Source organism: Pelmatolapia mariae, linkage group LG14 (assembly GCF_036321145.2).
Source record: "Pelmatolapia mariae isolate MD_Pm_ZW linkage group LG14, Pm_UMD_F_2, whole genome shotgun sequence".
NCBI classification, from domain to species: Eukaryota; Metazoa; Chordata; class Actinopteri; order Cichliformes; family Cichlidae; genus Pelmatolapia; species Pelmatolapia mariae.
In genome coordinates this window covers 21,577,690-21,602,038 of record NC_086239.1, presented here as the reverse complement: position 1 = coordinate 21,602,038, position 24,349 = coordinate 21,577,690, and the positions used below count along the sequence as shown (strand labels likewise).

Sequence of the window (24,349 nt, the reverse complement as noted above, 5' to 3'; positions counted from 1 at the left end):
GATCAGTGTGCATTCAGTGGAGGAGGAAATGGGAGCGCTGCGTGACCTTCCTTCGAACAGGAGATCATTTTATAGAAGAAAATCTTCGGCAGACGCCCTGCAGAGCTATAGCATTTACCTCAAACCCACTTACTACAAAGCCTGCAGTGGGCTTTTAGAGGTTTTTATTAATACATTTATTTATTTTTTGGATGAATTACATTATGAAGAAAAGAAAATGCATCGCTTGTTACAGAAGTTTAGTTTCTCCTCTGCATTTGAGAGAGTATTTGTCTCTCTCTCTTTTTTTTGGTGCATCTCTAATCCTGAACAGTGCTGTGATCTCCTGCTCTAAAAGACGCAGTAGGATGTTGTCATCCACCCTCCTCCCGTTGTCATGACAACCATTGATGTCATTACAGTATACTTTGGCCTGATGAGTGAACAGGCTTCTGATATTGTAATATTTTACTGAGGGGAGGAAAAAAAAAGATTACACTGTCTGTTATTGTATCAGCCTTCTTTTCTCTGTCTGTCACAGGCAGCCTGCTGGAGGTCTCAGCAGCATTCCACTGTGCTGGTGAATACGTTCTATAAATACCCACGTTTGACTGGAAAATGGTGCCGTCTTTTAGGGAAATTTGCCGGCGAGGTTGCACTTTTCAAAGGCGAAATTAAAAGCGCATCAAAATAGCCCGGTGTTGTCATCTCCTGTAATGCAGAGCTCACAGATGAAACATGAGTTTGACTCAGCAGTACCAGCAGCATGTTGTGCACATGGTCTGATCCCAGGAAAAGAAGTGAGACCCTGGTTTCCATGAACAGATTGACCCCCCCCCTTCCCCTCCCCCCTGCTGCCCTCCACCCACATCACCTACCTCTGGTGGTGTATTAGTGGGATTAGCTGTTCTCTGTCTGAGTGGGCTGATTGGATTGACGTGGTCTCTCTACATGATCCCTTTCCACTCAAGAGGGAGCGAGCCCCTGCAGTCAAACAGCTTTGAGAACTTCTTCTGCTTTCTCGAAGCATATTTTGCTCCAAATGTGTTTACAGGCTGGAGATCCGCAGCTGAGGTCAGCCAATCGGAGCTCTTCTCGGGACCCCCCCCCCCCCCTTAGGTGCACTTTACTATCAGAACAAAAAAGGTGTTTGAGTTTCATGCAGTTTGCTAAATATTGACAGATGATTGCCATGGAGATGGACTAAATGTGATATGAGAGCAGTGATCTCTCTCACTGGTCGGGGCTTTGGGTCGCATCATTGGTGATGAATTATTCAGCCTCTCCTGCTCCGTTAAGGCTGAGCGTAAAAGAGACGTGCAAAATCGCTGCAGTGGCTCACAGCTGGTTGTACAACAGAGAGGCAGAGTGTGAGTTTGTTGTCTAATTGATATGTGGTTGTGGTGTTTTAATCAGATAAATGTGCATTCAGTATTTATAGTTAATGACTCCCAAGGAACACAAAAAAGTATTTAAGGAAGCAGATATTTTTACTCCATGATGTCACCTGTTTGTCTGCCTTGTTGCAGCTCTTTGAAATAAGAAGTTCTGCCATTTATTTTGGGGTAATGGGCCTTTTAAAACTGTTGATGCACCTGTTGGTGATTAGTTCATGGACTCTAAGTACTGGGGAGAAAATGAATGACTGCGCAGTGATCAAGGTGTAGCTAATTTGTTTTTGTTTTTTTAAAATCAGTGAGCACCTGAAATGCACAGACTTTCCCTTTCATTGCAATCTATGCTGGATTATCGGCAGTAATATCAAATATAGTCTTGTCTGTCAGTGTTAAGTTGATTATCTTTAGCATTATAATGTCTCTTTAAAGGCAGATGAGAATGAAAAAGCGTGTTTGTTGCTTCAAAGAGCTGAACAGTTTAACTCCAGGCCTGCTCTCGTTAGTGACCACTCAGTATATTAGATTTTAAACACTTCTGTTGTTGGGAATGGAGGAATACACAGTTCCTTTAAAGCGTTTGACTTTGAGGAAATGAGTTAGGGATAAAGGTGTCACATCAGAATAAAACAAAAGTACTCTATGGTGAAACTAGACCCCTGTATCTTCTTGGGGCTTTGTTTACAGGCTTTGGAAAACCTAGCCCGTGAGAAAAGATTTTGACCAATCGTAGGTCTTTTCAGACCTGATTACATGACTTGTATAAAAAGCAAAAAAAACAAACAAACCCCAAAACAAAAAACCCCTCTTAGGATGGAGGATGTGGTGGCACAATTCAATTCACTTTTATTTATATAGCGCCAATTCAAGAGTTGCCCCAAGGCACTTTTATATTGTAAAGTAAAGACCCTACAATATTAGAAAGAAATGGGTTCAGTAGTGGGCTTGCAGGTCTGGATTCCTGTGTTATTTTTAACCTGCATGAAGTATGTGCACGTGAATGTGACTGTCTGGGGGGAGGGGCTTAGAGAAAGGAGAGGAGCAGGAGGATGTCTTATATTTTCAGATTCTGGCAATTTCTTCCTTACTATATTTCTTCCCCCCTTAGTCTTAAAAATGTCCTTTTTGATAAAGCATATAGTTCCTAGTCGAGATAGTTCCTAGGCAATAGGCCTAGTCTGCTGGTGGCCTCCCACAATGAACTGTTTCTTCTTCGATCACCTTTTCCATTCAATATGTCCTTGTAGAGCACTCTGGTTTTAATCACTAATTATTATTAAACTGTGGCTCTCTTCCAGTGTTTCTGTCCCGTCCTCTTCCCCTCAGCCGGTATCAGCAGAAGGTTTCCCCTCCCTGTGTCTTGTTCTGCTGGAGGTTCCTTCCTGTTAAAAAGAAGTTTTTCCTTCCCACTGTTGCCACAGTGTTTGCTCATTTTTCAAATAAAAACTATTCTCTGTAAACCCTAGAGATGGTCATGTGGGAAAATCCCAGTAGATCAGCAGTTTCTGAAATACTTGGACTGACTTGGCCATGTTTTAAAGTCAAGCCAAACAGGTGTACTTAATAAAGTGGCCAGTGGGTTATATTACCTTTAATTTCAATCATCACTAGGACATAAATCCTTCACATATATAATCAATTGTCAACTTTGATTAATTCAGTTAAAAGGACTAGATGTTACAGTCCCTGATAATGCATTGCTTTAGATGGAGACACTCTTGAGGGATGGCTGTTACGAGGAAAGGCAGCCCAGAAACTTTGCCAGCAGCACACATCGTTGTGTGCCTCAACTTTCGGTCTTTTACCCAGGCAAATCTGCCATTTTCCTTTCTTGGGTAGGTTTAGGGATTAGAGATCGATCTAGATTATCATTTTAAATTTGGGACACATCACAAAAATACAAAAAATGCCTGCAAGTATTTCAAAAGCGTGTTATACATTTCTCCTATTAATCTCAGTTCAGGATTCTTTGAGTGTTTCTCTTTTACAACGTTCCTGCCAACAACGAAAGTGTTCACTGGTATCAAGAAAGTTTTACTTGGCAAGTCTCACACTGGAGAATATAAATTTTAATGCTGCACCTGAACCGGTTTTGTGGCTTCTGCTAAATTGTCCACCTTGAGAAGATTAGCTCTGGTTGAAGCGGTTTCAGGTTCAGGTATGACTCAAGTGCTTATACAGAGCGCTGAGCGTGATTCATTAACCCACGCCTCCGCCGCACCACTGTGGGGCACTATCAGTCGGCTGCAGTGTGAAGTTATAGGACAACTGGACTAGGTGGAGAAAACTCTCCAACTACCAGGATGAACGGCATTGTTGCAAAGAGACACTCACACACAAACACAAGGCTCTTCTGTTCAATAAACCTTTTTAATCTCAACAGCAAGTTAGCTTATGTGTGGTCAACATCAATGAAGGTAAATATAAAACTGGATTTCTATTGATAGATTTTTTGTTGTCAGCAGGAGGTGAAATTATACTTGGAAACACATCAACTAGAATCTTCATGACTGTAGTCTTCCACTAGAGAAATATTGCTATAATACTTTTAAATGGCATACACTGATTGACCAATAAGAAAAAAAAAAAGCAAGGTAGAGAAGCTGACAAAGAAGCTCCAAAACTCCACACGGTGGGTCGTACAGGGAAACTTCTGAGCGACTTTGGTTTTGTACCTTTGTAAAACCTGGCTCTACTTACTTTCAGAAAAGAAAAGAAGAAAATAATACAGAAGAGAAAGAAATAATCATCGTAAAATAAACAACAAAAAAAGGGTCCGACAGGAAGTATTGGTGCTATTTCAAAATCAATGTAGACTGAAAACACGAAAAAGTAAAAGGCACACTGAACACTATTCACGTTCAACACAAAATTCGGTGCAAACTGAGCGCGCACCGACGATTCATTACACCCCTAATCTGTACACAGAACACGTCATAATAAACTCAAACGTGTTGCTTTTTCTTGAATTAAAAACAACATTTGAATAAAGTGTTACTACATCAGGTCTTTTTTTGAAAGCGTTTTTTTTCCGTTGTCATTTTGTTTCCATTATTGTTGGGGAAGAGAGCGGAGAAAAAGGTGTTTCCTTACAGATCTGCGGTTCGTTTTTAATCTGCTGGGGAAAAAACAAGCAGAGCAAAAACGAACCCTTCCCACCTCCTCCTCTCTCGCTACATCTCTTCTTCCCCTTTGCTGTCAAAGTGCTCCAGTATTTAAAACTTCCACAGAACATCCTGTAGCCGTTGACAAAATGAAAAACAATTAGCGCAATATTCACTTCAAGGAGAAATCCACCCTTTAATGCTCTTGCACCACCATTATTAACAATCTAATGCTCTTCAAACCTCAGAGTAATTATTTCATTGTAAAGAAAGCTCACACACTTCAGCGGACTTCATTCTTTCTAAAGGACAATTTCAGCATGACCCACAAACTGGGTGTGAGCTTATTTGCGTCAATAAAATGTGGGCAGATAACACCATAAACACATCCAGCTCACGGACTAGTTTTGTAAAGTCAAGGGTGGAACTGTTAATGCAACCACAAGACTTGTTTTGCAACAGGTCTTCTAGCTTCAGTGCACTCTGGTCTATTGAGGCCATTGTTTCTGAAGGTGATATCTTTGCTCATTTGACTGTTAAATGTGGAAAATGGTGACTTACTAAGCTTTCTCTCTCTTAAATCCTGAGGGACTGACCTCAGAACTCGACTACAGTGTTTGCTATAGAGGTGGCATTATTCAAGTAAAGGGTTCTCAAAATTTTGTGGCCAAGGACGCCAACACCATTTTATTCAGTCTGATCTTGGTTTCGCTGGACGATGTTGGGTGACTCATTTCTCCTCACAGGCTAATAAGCCAAGCTACCTAGCAGCAAGAACAGGTCGTTGCAACCTGAGAGAGGTGACTTCATGACAGATGTGTTGTGTCAGAGTCTTTCGGAGCTTCTACTGGCTAAAACAAAATGTGGGAGGGAATGAGGCTTGTCCACATCAGTGGTGCTCTTTTTTTTAACGATACACCACAATTCTACTGCGAGAACCAGAGAATGAGTTAAAGTAATGAGGTTTGTCACCCTCATTACTTGAACGCTGCCAGTCATGTTAAATGTTCTATGACCACAGGTTGCGTGGGGGGCGTGATTGCATTCCCTGCATTAGATCAATCAAGTCAACTGCATTAAAAACGTCCTCATGGTTGGTTTTGTTGCTAGTAGACTGCAGCGGTCTCTGACGCAGACATGTCTGCAAATACCCACTACCAGCTGAGGCCTACTTAAGCGGGAAGATGTAAGATGCAAACAAGAAATGGGGAATATTTTGCCTTCAAAGTGAAAGCCATCGTGTTTCAAGAGGCAAACTGTCTCCTTTTCTGGTCTGCATCGCACCTGCAGCTGGCGAGCATCTGTAGACAATTTGCCGTGTACCATGCAAACTACAGGCGACCGTGGTAACCTGCTAGCAGCCAAAACAATCGCAAAGCTTTGGTCAGGGCATGTACATTTTTCCTTAGTAACGCTCACTGGCTAACTGAAACGTCTCAAAACCTGAGTGAATGACGGCCTAGTCACTGGACCATGATTGTCACAGTGACAGGTTAATGTCAGTATCTGGTAAAACCTCAATAATATTTTAGTTTTGGACTGTTGATGAGAAATATCAATGAGCTGGGTCGTGATACTTAAAGCTTAAAGATGAGCATTTTTCCACTGCCACTCAAAAAAAACAAACAACTTAGATGGCCAATGAAATAATCAGCAGATTGTTTAATTGGTTAATTAATTACAGATGATCTGCTGTGGAACAGTGTTAAAGCATTTTAGGTTGGATTTTCCTTTCAGTCTTAACCAAAACTGCAGCCCCAGTTGGTCCACATTATTTTCCCTTCACTGAAAACTGTTAACTGTCAAACCACCTTCTTCACTCCGGGTCAATGCCGTCTACAACGCGAGGGGTCTGCCTCGTCTACAAACACTTCTAAAGGCTAACTCATATGACCACTGAAGGTGACAGTGTAGCAGATGGTCACAGTCCTATTCTCTATTATTGTGATCATTTTTCAAAAAAATCATCATAATCATCTGTCAGAGAAGATGCGTCTGTGTTTTTCAAGTAGATTGAACACAGTCCGAGTGCTGTGAAGAAATTAAAAACAAAACAAAATATAATCTCTCATTCTTGTTGCTGGCTTGCTGTCAGTCAGAGTGGTGGTGAGCCAACAGTCAAGATCCAGTGTGTGCTGACTGATGTTCTGCTAACAGAAGCCTTAGCGTAAGAGAGAACACATTCTTTAATAAAATCTAACACAGGGGGCTCTTTCAGGGGTCGTTTCATTGTTATAAACATCATCCATGATTAAAAACAACACAGCGGCATGACTGGAGCATTAAGGATGTAAACCAGAATTAATCTAAAAGCTACTACTGCACTGTGTTATTCTGAATAAAGCCGTCAATACAGTGTTTGTCTAGTTCAGCAATGATAACAAATGCTGTGAAAATGATGAATTCTGGATTGTGCAAACACACCAACGCACACGCACGCACACATTTACACCGAGTACTGTGCAAAAGGTTTCAGGAACTTTCAATTCAATTGCTTCGTTTCTTTACCAGCAGGGCGGCCCTGATCTCCATCGCTGAATCAGTCTGACATAAAAAGTCATCGCGTTCTCCAAGATGCTCGCAACAACCTACCTGCCAAGTACCTGGGAAGGTTGCGTGCGAGTGTACCAAAGAGAATCAGTTCTGTTTTAAAGGTCGAGGGCGCTCAAACCCGATTTAAACTCACCTTTTTTTTTAAGAGCCTAAAACTTTTGCACAGTACCATCCAAACAGCTGTTTCCGAGTTCGTCTCTGCACTTCTGTGGAAAGTAAGCGAGAGATTATCTCCTGGTTACATCATCGGCTCAAGTGATGTCACTTCTGACAACACGGAGGGCCCCAGGAACCAATCAGAGCTGGCTGTACTGGTGAGGCTATTTTCATTCACAAATCCCCCTCCATATTAAGGATTAATATTGCTTCAGTATTGCCACAAAAACAAAAAACAAGACAGAGTAATATCGACTGTTTCACATCGCAGCTTCCTGATCCTAACGTTTTAATTACGTCAGCCCTCATTTATCAGGCACACGCATGACCCACAATTCAACTGTTAAACAAAGGTGTAGCCATTTCGTCGCAAAAACTGGTGGTCATCTTCGCCAGTACAATAACAGCTGGAGCTGGCAGCTGTGTGCAGCTGGATTGAACGATGAAAAAGCAGTTCAGTAGTGTGAGAAAAATCAGGATCAGTAGTTACAATGAGCTAAAAAAAATGCATATCACACATAGCTTACATTAATATTCTCATTAGTCAACCCACGTAATAGCTTGGAGACATGGTTAAAAGCAAAAATGTAGCAGGTTTAGGGTACGTGTTTAGGTACTGAGAGGTTTAATGTATAATGATAGTGTTGGAGCCTATGCATGAGAGCCATGTTGGGCTTTGTACATTAGTGTTTAAATAACTTCTATAACTGCAAAAAAGCCAAAAACACTGTGGGCATCTTCATGGTACCGTGATAAATGAGGGCCAATTTCTCTCTTTTTTTTTTTACAATTTTGTTTTTTTTAAACTACCGGTTTCTTAGAAGGACAAAAATAAAGTCAAAGTGTTTTGAGAACCAGTCTATTGTTGTTGATGGTGTCCTATTTTAAATACAAAAAGCACTGCCAGCCATTGTGCTTTTGGTTGCCACGCAGTCGGGTCTTAAATGAGTTCGCTTCCAAACCATAGGTGACTCGCTGCGCTCCATCGGCCTCCGGGATGTGCGGCATCCCAACCCCCCCCTTGGGCTGCACGGCGCAGTCCTCACACAACGTACGTGACAACAGCAGCCTCGCCGAGTCAGTACGGTGAAACTCCCGCTGTGCCACATACCGGGCCTGTTCCTGCCTCACAGGGCTGATGAGAACGAGAACAGAGGAGACGAGGGAGAAAGGGAGGTAGGTTAAGGGAGGATTCTGGTAGAAAGGTCGAGGTTCGTCACAACTAAGAAATGAAGTTTGTATTAGTTGCACAAAAATTAACACTTCCTTCCCCTGTTGCTACGCTTATGGCCTCCACTTACATCTCCATTCTCTCTGCTCTCAATGCTGTGTGGATTCTCATTTCTTAATACTGCTTTCTATAAAGCCCCTCAGCTGGCTTTAGTTGACCAGTACAAAGCCATGCTGCGAGTCCACAGTCTCCATCATCTCACTGTCCAAGAGGGAGCCCTGCAGCTCAGGCAAGCCCAAGCCGTCAGACTGCCCAGAAGCAGCCAAAACTCCACCCATAGCTCCGGTATTAACCTCTCCTCCAGCAGGTGGGGGCAGGCAGGCGGGATCCAGTGAGAACTCGTACTGCTCTGGCAGAAGAGCCTCAGTGGAGGGCCCCAGGGCCTGCTGCTCGCAGCTTCCAGGGTAGCTGAAGCCCAGGCTGCTGGCAGCAGCTTCATGAGGCTGAGGATGATGGAACTGGTGGTGGAGGTGAGATCCTGGAGGCAGATGTTGGGTGTAGTGGTGATGGGTCATGTAGGCATCATAACCCAGGGCCTCGCCTGGTTCCATCACAGGGCTCAGGTTATGAGCGTGGCTGAATGGAGGTGAGGCCTGAGGGCTGCCCTGCTGCTGGGCCTGAGGCTGGTGGGTGGCTGACATGGGGGAGCCCTGAGGGGAACTTTGGGATGCCGCTGGGTCCAGCGGAGGGCTGCCTGTTGGGTAGGATCCTTCATCAATCTGCATCTGGTTGAAGTAGGTCTGCAGCCCCATGCCCTGTGATTGCTGCTGCAGGTACATCCTCTTCTGATGCAGTCTGCCGGGAGAACAGGTGTAACTCACTTCAAGCAAGATAACACTTTGAATCAAGACAAGTTTAAAAAATTTTTTTCCAGAGCACAAAATATAAAACCCCCAATTCCCCCAAAAATGATGGCGCACCGGGTAGAATCTAAAAAACAGAATGCAATGATTTCCAGATCTCATAAACCCATATTTTATTCACAGCAGATCATATAAAACATATCAAATGTACCACTTTAAGAGAAAAATATTAGTTCATTTTGAATTTGATGGCTGAAACATGTCTCAAAGCTGGGACAGGGCCATGTTTACCACTGTGTAGCATCTACTCTTCTTTCAGCAACAGTCAGCAAACATATGGGAACTGAGGAACACAGCTGCTGGACGTTTGGGACAGGAATGTTGTCCTGTTCTTGATTGACACAGGATTTTAGCTGCTCAACAGTCCTCGGTCTACTTTGTTGTATTTATTGTTTCCTGATGTGTCAAAGGTTTTTAACCAATGAAAAGTCTCGACTGCAGGCAGCACCTGGACTCATCTGCTATGAAGTGACGCTGTTGTAATAGATGCAGAATGTAGTTTAGCATCATCTGACTGAAATACTGAAGGCACATGTTGCTCAAAAGCCTGTATATACCTTCAGCACTGACGTTGCCTTTCCAGATGTGCAAGCTGATCATTCCAGAGGAACTGATGCATACTATCAGAGATGCAACGCTAATAAAACTCTCACGTATTGCTTCGTCTTTGTATGATGCATTTGAGGATTGCATGGTGAACTGTGTTCATGGACAATGGTTTCCGGGTTATCATTGTCTGTGAGCCTATGCAGTGATTTTCATGACAGAATCAGGCCTGTTTTTAATGCAGTGCCATCATCTGGGGCCCAAAACTCATCTCTTGTGCACAGAGATTTTTCCAGATCTCTGTGCGTCTTTTGAAGACAATATGTACTCTATGATGAGATATGAAGTTTCCAAATTTCTACACTGAGAAAGATTATTCTGAAATTGTTCCACAGTTTTTAGATGCCGTTTTAGATGCTGATCTTTACTCAACCTATCTAAAATGTTCTTTTTATGCCCAATCATGTGACTGACCTGCTGACATTTAGCTGAAATTGTTGCAAAATGCTCCTCAAGCTGTTTTTTAAAGCACTATTTACTTTTCCAGCCTTTTGTTTCCTCATATCACCAACGTTGCAACCATCAAATTAAGAATGAGCCAATATGTTGTTATGAAATGATAAAACATCTCAAGTTAAACATCGAATCATTATTGCTCATGCGTCACGATTTGTTAATCAAATCAAAATGATCGGCTGTATTTGGTGACAGTTGAAAAACCAATCAAGCAATCTGAGCTTAGTAGATGGCACACAGAAGACACCGTGTCTCTATATAGCTGGATACATGAAAAATAGCAAAAGAAAAATGGTTGGAAGCATGGATGAGATCAGTGTGGCAGTAGAAATTGTCTACTTAAAAGGTATGACAAGTCCTACTTTTCTTACTAACAGTGCAACCCGCCTTATCCAACTACAGAAAAAGTCCAGGAAAACAAAACAAAAAAAAGCTATATTCCTGGATTCCTTGTTTTTAAAACAAAAGAAGTTTAAAAATTTAGATTGAAAATTATTTTTGCTTCAAATCTCAACAGGGAAAGACCACCACAGCTACGCTAACACAACAGAAATAAAAAAAAATCCCTGATAATATTTCATACAGTGAAAAACATTTTCCAGTGCCATTTACCTGTGTTCCTGCAGCTGTTGCTCTAAACTTCGAGGAGTCTCCTTACAGAAAACCTGGCAGCTAGCAGGACTGTTAGCCAAGACGTTGGCCTTCTGGGTACAAGAGAGATTTGGACTGATGATTGGGTTTGAGATAAATACCTTGGTAACGATCTTAACTTTACAAATGATATCACTGAACGTTACGCAAAACAGTCATTTGGCTTGATAAGAAACGTCTGTATCAGGTATAAATACAGGCATAATGAGAGTAGGTGGTAGGAGACTGTACCTGTAGTCTGTGTGTGAGGTAATGTGTCTCCAAACTCTGTCTGCGGGACAGCAGAGGCGGCTGCGGCCCACCTTGGTATAACGCTAGGCCTTCCTGCTGCTTGCATGCTTCACCCTTCAATCAAAAATATGAAGCATTAGGACAAGGGCCCAGATCCCCTCTGCTGCCGGTTAATAAAGCTTTAAGTGAATTATCTTTGCTGTCTCCTGCCCAAATGCCTGTGTGGTGACTGATCAGCCAGATGCCTTGCTCTAAATGGCATGCACCATTGGGATTACACATTAGGTAAATGAAATGAAAGCAAATTAAAAGGATGATGGGGCCTGAGCATCATAACCAACAAAGAGCTGCTTCATTGCATTATGAGAGGTGGACAAAAGGAAAACTACTAGATCTTGTCGGCCAGTACGACTAATTTTGCTTGCTTTTTCCCCCCTTGCATTATTACACTGTGCTTGTATCATTTAGTATCAATGTGTGCCTGTCTTTTTGTGTCAGTGCAGTTCCAGCCACTACTATGGGTACGTCTGGCCGACTGCAACAATGGCTGTATTCATTTTAGCCAAGGCTCCAGGCTCCAGGCCCCAGGGGGACAGGAGACAGTAAACAAGCCACAGTTGGCTGCCTCTCCTGGGGTTACACAACAGCCTGGGTGCGCTTTTTCTTTTTTTTTTTTGTTTGTTTTTTTGGTGACATGGGGTCAGGACAGTAGATGAGGCTGAATGTGACAACAGGTTTTGAAAGAGAAGGAACTGTGTGTATGTTTGTGCGTGATTATGCAGCAGGACTAACCTCGAGGAGGTTGTGCAAGTGGTGCTGTGGTCCCAAGGGGTCCATGGTGACCCCATCCCCAGAGCCCATCTGCTCCACCAGCAGCTGGACTTTGTTCAGCTCCAGGATGCCTTTGGTCCTCGCCAAGTTCTGAAGGTGCTGCCGAAATGCGACTAGACCTGAGAGCACAGACGAATCCCCACAAAACAGAGTCAGCATTGATTTGTGATCAATAGAATCACTCTTTTTTTTATTTCCACAACAGGAAGTCAAAGTTTCTAGCCTTTCTCAGAGCCAGGCTTAACAGTCACTGACGCAAGCAAGCTGGTTGACTGGTTAGCGCTTTTCATAGCCCTTACGAATATTGTGCTTGCATGCACGTCACAAGCTGCGGCTCCTGTGCATTTGTGTATGCACATATATGACAGCATCTCCGTGTGAGCGCTTGTGTGTGCGCAACGGCAAGTAGCTCAGATAAGACCCATCCAGTGGTGACGAGCTGTGGCTGCGAACGATAGGACCTGACTCACTGTGATGGTGGGAGTTATTTAAAACCAGAGTCAGCAGTCTGACGCAAAAGAATCCACCACATCAACACTCTCCAAAGAGGATTACGAAAAATAAATAAATAACTGACACAACCAAGTGGGAGCGCGCGGTACAGACTGTCACCGTGGAGCCAGGGAAGAAACACACATTTCTGAAATGTAATTATAGATTCTACTGGGCTAAAGTGCAGGTGATTTATAACCAGCAGGAACAGAATAAAGTAGCAGCGAAGGGTGGAGGAGGGGGGGCGAGAAACTGAGAGGTAGATAGTTGTTTAACATTCTCTCTTATATTTTGGCTTCTCTTTGATGTGAAGGGGAAACAAATCCTGCCTGCCGCAGACTGAAACTTTGAATAGAGAAAGAAAAACAAGCCAGGGAACGAGTATGTGAAGAGGGAGAAAGAGAGCGAAAATGACTGAGGAGGGGAGGGAGGGAGGAGGGGGGATATGTGGGCTGAAACCTTCAAATATCTGTCTCTGATTCATAAGGTGAATCATCACCATTGTAGTCATCAGAGAGATTGGGGGGAGGGGAGGGGGGAGTGTGTGTGAAAAGGGGGGGAGGGTGGGGGATAGTGAAGCACTTTTATCTTAAAGCAGTATATACCAATCAGATACGACAGAGAATCTCATGACTGTGGCACCTGTCGAAGTGCAGGCTAGATGAGAGTTATGTAAAGTGAAAGTAAAACCTTCAGAGGTCTTATGAAGTCAAACAGGTCAGAGCTGCTGAATATTAGGCAAGTGCTTTTAATGTTGTAGTCCCAGTGGATTCCAAAGCAAGTAAAGGAGGTCGTCATCACTGGGCTTTGTAAAATCAAACAGGCCTCTGAGAGAAATGGCAGATGCTTAAGGAGTCGCCAAACAAACAATTTGGCACATTCTTTTAGGGAAGTCTACAGTCAAGAAGTAAATAGAGGGTTTACCTCAACATGGAAACAACTGGCGGCGCTAAAAAGAAAGACTAGATCAGATTTTCTTGAAAACCATTAAACAAGCCTGCCCAGTCCTGCAATCAGTCAATCAATAAAATCTACAATGCGTACAACAGCTTCTGTAAAACATGGTGGAGGCTGTGTTTGCAACATGGGAATGCAAGAGTACCAGTTTAACAGGAGCTATATTGTCTGCTCTGTTTCAGTCAAATGCCGCAGGGGTTTCATCGCACACATGAAAAACTGTCCAAAAGAATACTGCAAAAGCAATCGGAGAGCGCTGCAAAACTAAAATAAATAAATAAAAGGGATGTTGTTAAATGTCTGAGTCAGTCACCTGACCTTAACCCAGCCGAGCTGCTTCAATTACTGAGGACGAAAGTGAGGGAAAAAAACCAACAAAAAAACAACAAGCAGCTATTGAAGGAAACTGCAATAAAGACCTGGCAAAGCTTCACATGGAGGAAACTCAGCTGGTAATGTTCCAGACCTAATATTTGAGTCCAAGTAGAAAAAAATAACCCTTATATTTATAATTGTCTTAGTTTGTACAGCTTCTACAGAGCCTGTGAAAATGGAATGACGTTGTAAAAAATGGCTTTGACTCCTTAAAAGGTTAGCAGAAAATTTTTGATAAAACCTTTGGATTAAAGCTCACAGTCTCCATTTAAATCAGATGTTGATTGCTTCATTTTTATTCCATTCTGGTAGTATACCAGGAAAAATCAGGAAACATGGGCCAAACACTTAAACACATACTGCATCTGAATATGCAGAAGGATTTAAATCCACCTTAAAGGGGCACTGGACTGTTTTTCTGCTGCACACGAAGCTGCAGTTAAAAGTGCAAAGTGCAGCAAAACCTTATATTAAGGTAGGTTGGCTACATAAATACTCAGGTGACCTGAGTTTGGGTGCATGCATTTAACAAGGAATATACACTGTATTTAATCTTTTATGAAGCAAGTTAAGTCAAAGTTATGGCTGCCTACTTTAGCTCACGACTGTTTAAAAGAGAATCTGCTTCTCAAAGGATACAGATCACTAAATAATGGTTTTAAAAAAACAAAGAAAAAGAAAGAAATCCAACTGCTTCTGACCTTGGGTGAGGGAGGTGTCGGAGGCACGGCGCCCTTCCCTGAAGCTGATTGGGGAACGGTTGTGGGTCTCCCTATGCTGGGAAGTCAGTGCAGCCATAGCTGGGTTGGCAGGCCTGGCACTCAAGAAAGACGTAGGGGTAACACCAGGGGGAGAGCTGTTGGGCGGAACGACTTCACTCAGAGAGGGAGGATCCTCCAGCAGACCGAGATCGCTGTGCATCGAGCCCATGTCGTAGCCAATGTCCGAGTCCACGCTACCCATGGAAGGATTTTGGCCTAAAGTGAATAATTTACCTGAGGGACGAAATATTTTTTCCACATCATTACAGAGATCGTGATAAACGGTTTCATCTGAACACTGTGTGTCTGCTACCAAAGGCCAATCATACCCTGGTTCGAAGGCCCTGGCTGGTTGGTGACCTCAGACAAGGTGTGTCGCCGCTGGCCAAATCGAGCTATCTGATAGGCAGAGAGCAGGTGAGGCGGATCATCATCTGTGTCGGGCTCCTCTGTTTCAATGCCCTCATCAATGGATGTCTCCATCATGTTGCTAGGCGACGAGGTGGAGGACTTGCGCAGGACAGTGGGGGGAGGTAGAGGGTCCAGCAGGCAGCCGTTAACCTAGATAGCAAAAGAGAGAAAATTCTGGATTATTGACTTAAAACCACTCAAAAACTGAAGTTATCAGTTAAAATCACGCTTCTTAAATATGCACAAGGTTCACACACACAGACACACACAAACATGACAAAACCTTCAGCTGCAATAAAAACTTGGGTATAAGAAAGCCGATCACTGTGCTGAAAACTGTTTTCCTTCCACTCACAATGATGGGAGTGTGTGTTTGTTGCAGCACACAGGCCTGTATGTGTTGGCCTAGAGGTGGAGGGTAAGGAATGCAGTGCCAGGAAGCAAGCTTCGATTCAGTGAAACTGACACACGCACACATACACAGAGGGATAAAATCACACTCATAGATCATCTGCATGATTTGCTGCAATAACTGGAATGCCTGGTGTTGGTCTAGTAAGAGCAGCTTTGCCCAGTTCTCCATCTGCTTTCTGTAGTGTGCTGGGATAGGAATGCTATTGCTCAACAGACACACTCACACACAGAGGACAAGAGGGGAAAACTAGACTGAGAAACAGGCAAAAGTGTGTGCGTGTGTGTGGAGGTTACGATGAAGAGGGGAGAGACATGAAGCTAAAAGGAAAAGAAAAGAGTGAACCAGAAACAGAGAAGGATAAAGAAAGACAGAAGCTTAAAAAAGAAGAGATGAGCTGTCTGCGGATGGGTAGGAAGTCTGGGCGGCGAGATCGCTGGAGCAGTGCAGAAGCTTCCTGTCCATGTGTGTTCACTCAGTTCTGCATTAGGTCACATCATCATCACAGGACCGCTTACATAACTGCACTCCATTCACGCAGATAACACGCACTCTGACTCTCTGCCCTGTTCTGTTACCACAGACTGTCTCACACGCACAAATCATTCTTTATTGGAGCCAGGCGTGCAGGTGGGATGGATAAGAAATTTTGACCGATACTGCATGTATCTGTAGTTGTTCTTCCTGAATGCCTGTTGTTAGGTGGGGGCTATGGGGGTTCCTAACAACAGGCATGTAGGAAAGTGCCGTTGGTTAGCTCAGATGAATAAAGAAAGAGGAAGAGCAGTTTGTGTGTGTGTGCGTGTGTGTGTGTGTGTTCTGTCAAGGAGCCTTGCAGGACAAGCAGCTGTCCTGTCTGATGTGAGTGCTGGTTGAGTACTTACATAAGAGGATATTGTCAGCTGCACTCTGGCAGCTTGTTAATTGCAAAAATTGGAATCTGTGTTATCCGCGGTTAACACTAAAATCACAGCGATTTGACATGATTACTCAATAATTATGCTGAAAGCTGTACTTTTCATTACATTTAAATTTTATTAAAAATCTAGTAAAAAAAAAAAGGTGCAGGTGGTATAGAACTCAGGGTTGATGTGGTGGAGGTAAGGCACAGGCAGGTGGGGATTTCTGACTGCGAATCTCTTCTCACAAGAATTACAAGAGGCCCGGAGAGAATTGCAGGTCTCGGGAGATCTGCACGAAGCCACCGGAGAGCAACATAGCATTTCCAAAGGTATGGAAACTTCCTCCAGATAGACCTTTGTTGACCGAAGGCTTTCTTTCCATCATGCTGACTCGAGCTGAACTAAACTGTGAGCAAGTCTGGCCTTTTAGGAAGGGGATCAAAGCACACTGCTTTAAAGAAAAAGGGATGATCTGGATTTATAACATGAGCCAGAAGACTGGGGGGGGGAATATACCTGTATGATTATTGTGCTGCATTTATTTTTTTCCCCAAAGTCATTGGAAGCCAGGATTGTAACTGAAAATAAAATGTCTTTTAATCGCCTAGCCCCAACACTGCCAGGCTGCAGATGCTCAAAACTTCAAAGGAGTCTGGTGCGCGCGCGCACACACACACACACACACACACACACACACTCTGAGGTGTAGAGAGACATTTCTGATTTACAGCGAGCGGGCATGCTCATCAAAGCATGGCAAGCTTATTGGGATGATACTTGCAGCAGCTGATAATGACCGTAATAACTACAAATTCAGCGACTAAGTCGTCTCGTGTGAGCGAGCTGTAAAACAAGGACAGTGAACAAACAAGGAGATGCACAACAAAACAAAAATACATCCCTATTTACAAAGACACAACTTGTTTTTACTAGTGTTGAACATACTTTGGGTGTGTTGACATCCTCCACCATGAAAGTCTGCTCCAGGGGAGATGCAGTCTGGGGGAAGGCGAAAGCATCAGAGGACGCTTGAGGCACAGCAGGAGAACGCAACAAACGACCGCCCTGCTGGAGCAAACCCACCTGGGCGGAAACACTGGTCGACTGTGGAGAGGGAAAAAATAAAGATAAGTCTTAGAAATTACATCAAAACCCCTTAATTTAAGACCAGCTCATAACAATATCCTTCTTAAACATGTAACTGCGACAAAATACGAGGGGCTGTAAATTTTTGCCTTTACAACGCCAACCAGAAAGGAAAGCTAGGTCCTACATGGTGATAGAAATGAGAGAGGAATTGCACAGTGCTGGTAAGAAGAGGCCGTAGGCAGAGAAAAGAAAAACATGAATAATGCAACCAAGGGAAAGGCATTAAGATCAAGGCTGGGTAGAAAAGACCGCAAGAGAGCACACGAAGACACGGACAAATAAATGGATGGGCCATGTCTTTCCGTTTGTTTGTTCCTGGGTGCAGGTGTGAATAACAGCGCTTTGATCAGGGAGGCGTGGAAAATAATCTAAACGCATTATTCAGAAACGCCTCAATGCCCTGAAGTTACCTTGACGACAGTCTGTTCGGCGATGGTGCTGGGTCGTCGCTGGCGGGCGTCGAGCCTCTGTTCGACGGGGAAGCTGCAGCGATGGGCCTTTAGCCGCTCCACCAGCAGGTAATAGATAGCAGCAAAGTGGTTGTAGCTTTTGTTCTGCAGAGACTGGAGGATGACAGACAATATAAATGGTAGTGTCTGTGATGGAAGTTATGAGGATGACTTGACTGTGACAGCTCTTAAGATATGGTGAGATAATTCTTTAATTATCCCTGTATGAAACTGGGTTATTGCAGCAGCTGAAGAGCGGAGTGTTGATAAAAATACAATGCAGAGAATATGGAAGCTGACAAGGCAGCATACATTATATACAGCAGTTCAGATAAGTTTCACTTTAATCACAACTCGATTTAGTAGTTCAAAAAGTGGTTTTGATTCCTCGAGAGTAAAAAGAATCTCTTTCAATCAGGGCTGTAAAATATTTACATGGAGTCGTGGCCAGAAGTTTACATACACATTTACATGGGCTTTTTAATGATATCTTTTAATGGTTTGTTTTCCAGGATGGAATGATTGTACAGCACACATCTTTAAGGACTTAAATAAATTCAAACCTGTGCACCTAATTCTTGTTTTTTTAAGTGCTTTGAGTTTCTAAAATATCATCACTTTACAAGTTCTATTAACTTCTGGTTAGTGATCATAATCGACTACATCTGGTATTTTCTCTTTGTGATAACATGGATTTGTTTGACTCATTGTACTGACCAATACTCTGAGCAATGGGAAAGTCCACAGAACTCAATGATGATTTCAGAAATAAAATTGTATTCTTATTAATAAGTGCCACAAAATTGACATCTTCAACTGAAATTTGCAGCTGTCCCCATGGACAAGCCAAATACCTTCTGGGGAATGTTTTATGGTCAGACGAGACGAAGCTCGAGCTGTCTGGCCAAACTGACAAGAGGTATGTTTTGAGGAGTAAAGGTGAGGCTTTCAAACCTAAGAACACTGCACTAACTGTTAAGTAAAGTGGTGGTAGCATCATGCTCTGGTGCTGTTTTGTAGCCATTGGTACTGATACATTGCACAAAGTAGATGGAATAATGAAGAAGGACTTCTTCCAAATTCTTCAGTACACATTAAAAACTGGTTTTGGAATGGATAAAGCAGGTCCGCATTAATCATCTGGGACGGAACTTCCCAAAGACCCGACCGCAACTCTATTAAAAATTTGCAGACTGTGCTTTAAAGCCAGGTCTGTTCCAGGAAAACAAACAATTTAATTGAACTCTACTAATTCTGCCAAGAAGTTGTTGATGTGCTTGTTGATGGCTACCAAAAGCTTCTGGTCGAGTCGCAAGTTGCTAAGGGACATTTAACCACATATTAGTAGTGCTGTATTTGTGTATTTGAGCCTAAATAATTTTGAACATGGGTGGATTAGAAAAAATCCAGAATAAATTCAAACTTGTGCTCCCAATTCTTGTTTTTAAGGTCATTTAAGATGTATGCTGTACAATCATTCCATCAAGGAAAAAAAAGAACAGTTTAAAGAAATGATTAAAAGCACAAAATTAGCAATAGCATTTATGCCCATGATGAATGTGTGTGAATGCCTTAACACAACTGTACTGTGACTGCTGAATAGTGGAAAATTAGTTCAGAAGTGTGCATGTTCTTTACGCCAATGAAGTAATTGATAAATTTAATTTCTTAGCAAGAGAAGGGTTGAAGAGAGGATCGCAATGAAATTATACCATTTAGTCGAGATAGGCAACTACCCAAAATACCCAATTATGGACTCACTATTAAATCTTTCCTTGGATCACAATGAGGAACCCTTTCCCCCCCTACTTTTATCAGTTTAAGTAGTTTACTGCTGAACTCTCAGCTTTATCATGCAGCCCAGTGAAATATACCTGTTACCTGCAAAGTTAGAGTTATGCTTATCTATTGTCCACTATCATTATTATCGCCTCCTCCACAGTCTAAAGACATGACCTTTAAACCTCACACATTTACACTATAATTCAACTTAAAGAAAAAAAAACACAAACTTCCTTCTTGCTCTGTTCTCACCTCTATAGTCTTGTGCTGGTCGATACCAAGGCTGTGCATCAACCGAAGGACCTGTTCACTGTATTCTCCTACACCGGCCTCACCGTCAGAAGACAGAGGCTGTTGGTACAGTACTGGCCTCTGTATAGGAACATCCAGAGTCATCCACTTGTGTTCCTTAATCTGGGCCACAGAGAGACGCTTTGACGGGTCCAGGACCAACATTCTGCGGATCAGGTGCTCACAGTCTGCGAGGGATGGGAAGAGCAATCAGTCAGGATTTTTTTTTTATGATCAGAAAATGTTCCTTTATGTTTGCTTAATGCTAAGTACTTCTTGTAAATATAATGACGCAGACAAAGCCTCAAAGCCTCATGCCCTTATCAAAGTAGCCCAGATGAAGTGGGGCAGAAATAACACTTTAAGAGCTTAAAATCTGCTAAGTTCTTTTCTTAGGTTCTCCTGCCGTCACATCTGAACAGCGTGACTACACTCCTTTCTACTTTCCTTCCCTCCTAATGAGAGCTCCTCACCTCTAGTTAGAGGCTAGATGAGTTTGACGTCAGACACAGCTGGGTTCTTAACAGGATTACAGCTCCCCTGGCTGTTCTGCTTTGGCCTGACTGCACCCCTACTGCCTGCAGTGCATTCCTGCCTACCAGACAGCAACGTTACACATTTACTTGACTGCAGTAATCTTAAAGCAAAACAGGCAAGCTTTCATCAAATAAGCCCTGCAATTGGTCACATATTATTTTTGAAATTAATCACTCCTATTTTGTAGCATTTATAAAAAAAAAAAGTGAAGTTTTTCACGTTCTCAGGAGTAGTCGTCATATTATCTTTTTACTTTAGCAAACAAACATCTCAGATACAAATATGCCAAAATCGAGTTTTCAAAGAGAATTTGATTTTCGGAACATTTTCCTCCGTGCATCACCTTCAGCAGATATCCTGTGAAGAGAGAGACCCTCAGCAGTTCATAAACACAGAGCCCAAGGACCTGTCTGCTAACATTAACTCCCTGCTGCACATTCTTCTCAGTTGCCCTGCTGATCTACTAACATCTGCTTACATCACACTTTTTTTCCCCTCTACCTTGTGCCTGGTAGTGCAGCCAACTCAATTTTCTCCTCGTTATGTGCATAACCAGCACGTCCTTCAATGCACTTCTACTACACGCTGTGGCCACTTAGCAGCTTGTGCAGCTGCTAAGTTACAAATTCCTTTTGAATAAAACGCGGCACAATGCACTACAATTTGTCTGAGTCTCTGCTTGTTGCTACAGCCCTGTTTATAAGAACAGTTGAAGGTGAGCTTCTGCTAACCACCAGGAAAGGTCAGACTACATGTAAAGGGGGTGAGAATGCATGCCCATGTAGCTGACTGCCTGATCCACAGTCTGTTCTTATCCAGTGCCTTACACCACCATGACTTAACCACAGAACAATCCCAGTTTTAACACTTGCAGTGCTGGAGTTGTGTAGAGTTTCCAATAAAGAGGAACTGCAATGGATTTAAGAGCAAGTAATCGTTTTAGATATCATTGATTTTTATCTCACAGGTAATATCCCAATATTTTAACCACCATCAAACATGACTGAACATACAGAATGATTACAGGCTGCTGTAGTAATTACCCCAGCATACACACATTCCTCTGCTCAATGGTGTTCTGCCCTAAAGAAAGGGAAGCAGCTACACATAGGTAGCTATTACATGTAAATATGATAGCCCTCTAAACCTAGCTTTTAAAAGATGACCTTAGTTTTTGCTGACCAAAGAATACTCAAACAAGCCAACAAGCCTTAAAAAAATGACGTCTTTTACAGTTATTAAGTCACTAAGTAAGTCGCTGGCTGTGGGGTTAACCACAGCATGTACAGTGTGTGGTCCAAGCCTGTGCTGTGCACTATAGTGTCGGCCAGTGCGAGCAACTGGAGGAAATAAGACGGACCGTTTCTGGATAAAGAAATCAGCACACTATGTTCTCCTTGTTCGCAGAACAGGGGCTGGACTGGGGGTGGGTAGGCGGGTTCGAGTGTCAGTCTGGCCAGGGAGCTGACATTACACTCCTACATTCCCCGTATGTCTTAATTGTTTCAAGGTCCCGAACAGCAAGAAGGAGGAGGAGGAAAAAAAAAAAAAAAAGTCTGGTCGACTCTCTAACCACACCCCCCTGCGGAGAAGTTGCTTCAGACGTGCAGATGGGACACAGAGAAACAAGACAGAAGAAACAGACAGGGCTACAGACGGACAGGAAGCTGTCTCACAGAGGGTATGAGTCAGGCAGACATACTAACAGACAGAGGGACAGACAGGCAAGCTGCTGGAGGGCTTCACTGGCTCTTCCCCAGGTTACATAAACAGCTCCAGCTCTGGACTCAATCTACAGCCAGCCAGCCAGCACAGCCGCTAACAGCAGGGCTGCTTGAGACCGTTAGCCGAACTGACTCACTCTGCAGCCTGAATGCTCACATAAACACACAGGCGCGCACACACACACACACACACACACACACACACTGCTGTGCTTCATATTGTATCCCCTTCAAATCGGTGGAATGCTGACTGACCTCTTGACTGGTTATAGCTGCAGGAGTGACTCAAATAGGAAAGCGTGATCTATTCGTCTGTGCGTCAGTGTTCCTACCAAGAACTTTAATGACTTTTTTTCCCTCAATTTGACTACGTGCTGTTGTATAGAAGACCCGAAAGTTTTTCACTATTACACCAAACGCATTGGTGCCTGCAGGAAAAAGCAAGGCCGTCTCCTCTTACCTTCAGTCATGAAGTAGGGGATGCGAAACCTTCCCTCTAGTACTCTCTGCCGGAGGTCAGGCAGAGTGGGCCCATCAAACGGCAATGCACCACACACCAGCACGTAAAGCACCACCCCCATACTCTGGAGACATGAAAAAATGCACACACAAGAAAACAAGGTGAGGACAGGAGTGAAGAAAAACCAGTAGATTAATCAATCTTAGGTATGTAAATGTAAACAACTCAGACACACGTGTCCCACTAAAGCACGAGTCCACACACGACTTTATGGTAAATGATTGCGATATATAGGAGGCTACAAACTGTGGTTGGGAAATCACATTCCACATAACCGCAGAACGACATGACAGGAACCAAACCTGCTGACTGTAGGAAATCAAAACTTTGTTTCCACTAATATATGAATACGAAACGTTTTCAGAAATGAGCTGCATCCGATGATTTCACGTGGCTTACTAAAGCAAACGGTGCTTAAAATCTCAGCAATAGAGCTGAGAAGATATTACAGGGAAATTCAATCCACGGGTATGCAGTTACAAGGAATTATTAAAAATAAAGTGTTAAAGAGATGTCCGATTTATGCAATCAGCCATTTTACCCAGATATCCAGCTGTGGGCCTTCATACTGTTGTCCCTCAAAGACCTCTGGAGCAGCATAGGGCGGGCTGCCACACCATGTGGCCAGAGGCTTCCCGGGCTGGAAAAAGTTGCCAAATCCAAAATCTGCAGAAGGCGAAACATCAGGGCGGTAAGTAGATTAAAGATCGTTTCAGACATTTAGGCTTGTAGAGTTGGTAATGGCACACAGAAATCCTGCTGTTGTCCAGCAGTTTCTGCCCTGTGACCGTAAAAGTAAAGAAAACATTTTTTTTAAAAAGAGTTCAGGCACTTAGAGACCATAAACAGTGTGGATGTGATATGTTGAAATGGGAAAACTATAAATAGTTTATCAAATTCAGCATGAAGACACAAAACTCAGAGTAGCAGTTCATAGTTTTGTGTGTTCATGCAAGTTTTGTATAACGCAATGTGTGATCCACATATTTGTACATTTACGAAATGGACCTTTGTATGAGGTAACCTCCCCTGGAGACTGACATGAGGTAATCGGTGCTGTTCTCTGATTGGTTCCCTCTAGAATGGCTAAAAGTCAGATTTTAATCTTCAGAAGAAAAAAAAATGTGAACAAATGGACACAAAATTATGGGAAGTTCATGTCTGCCTTTCATTACCATCCAACTAAATGTTGCAGCATAATCGGACAAATTGCACTGAGCCAACATGTGTGCCTGCAATCACTCAGCTAACCTATTTTCTTATGAGTCAATATGACTTTCACCTATGTTCTCTTCTTCTCATCCCTCAGGTCCTTTCAACTAAAAGATTAGTTTGTTCTAATTCAGTTTATACAAATAAAAAAAAAATAGCTTCTTAGTTTTGAGAATTTGATTTTTATTTATCAACTTGGAGACTGGATTGAATTGTTAATACCCTTTGCTCTATCAAAAGAAAAAAAAAAAAAAAAAAGAGAAACGGAAAAATAACAATGGATAAATAATTTCATGCTTAGTTAGTTCATTATCAATGGG

The 24,349-nt window shown here is 42.8% G+C and overlaps 1 protein-coding gene across 2 annotated transcripts in view; it reads right to left on the bottom strand.

The window, feature by feature from the left end:
• Positions 1-3,724: 3,724 nt before the first annotated feature.
• sik2b (salt-inducible kinase 2b) overlaps positions 3,725-24,349 on the bottom strand; it is a 49,337-nt gene continuing 28,712 nt past the window's right edge. The window contains exons 5-15 of one of the 2 annotated variants that reach the window (XM_063493475.1): positions 23,359-23,483; positions 22,758-22,881; positions 19,998-20,224; positions 17,925-18,077; positions 17,311-17,469; positions 14,970-15,201; positions 14,581-14,874; positions 12,017-12,174; positions 11,225-11,338; positions 10,955-11,046; positions 3,725-9,212 (exon numbers count right to left, since the gene is read on the bottom strand). In XM_063493475.1, the coding sequence (XP_063349545.1) occupies positions 8,567-9,212; positions 10,955-11,046; positions 11,225-11,338; positions 12,017-12,174; positions 14,581-14,874; positions 14,970-15,201; positions 17,311-17,469; positions 17,925-18,077; positions 19,998-20,224; positions 22,758-22,881; positions 23,359-23,483 (2,324 nt within the window). In that variant the 3' untranslated portion in view covers positions 3,725-8,566. The remainder of the gene's footprint in view (positions 9,213-10,954; positions 11,047-11,224; positions 11,339-12,016; positions 12,175-14,580; positions 14,875-14,969; positions 15,202-17,310; positions 17,470-17,924; positions 18,078-19,997; positions 20,225-22,757; positions 22,882-23,358; positions 23,484-24,349) is intronic. The other variant, XM_063493476.1, reaches the window with a different exon arrangement.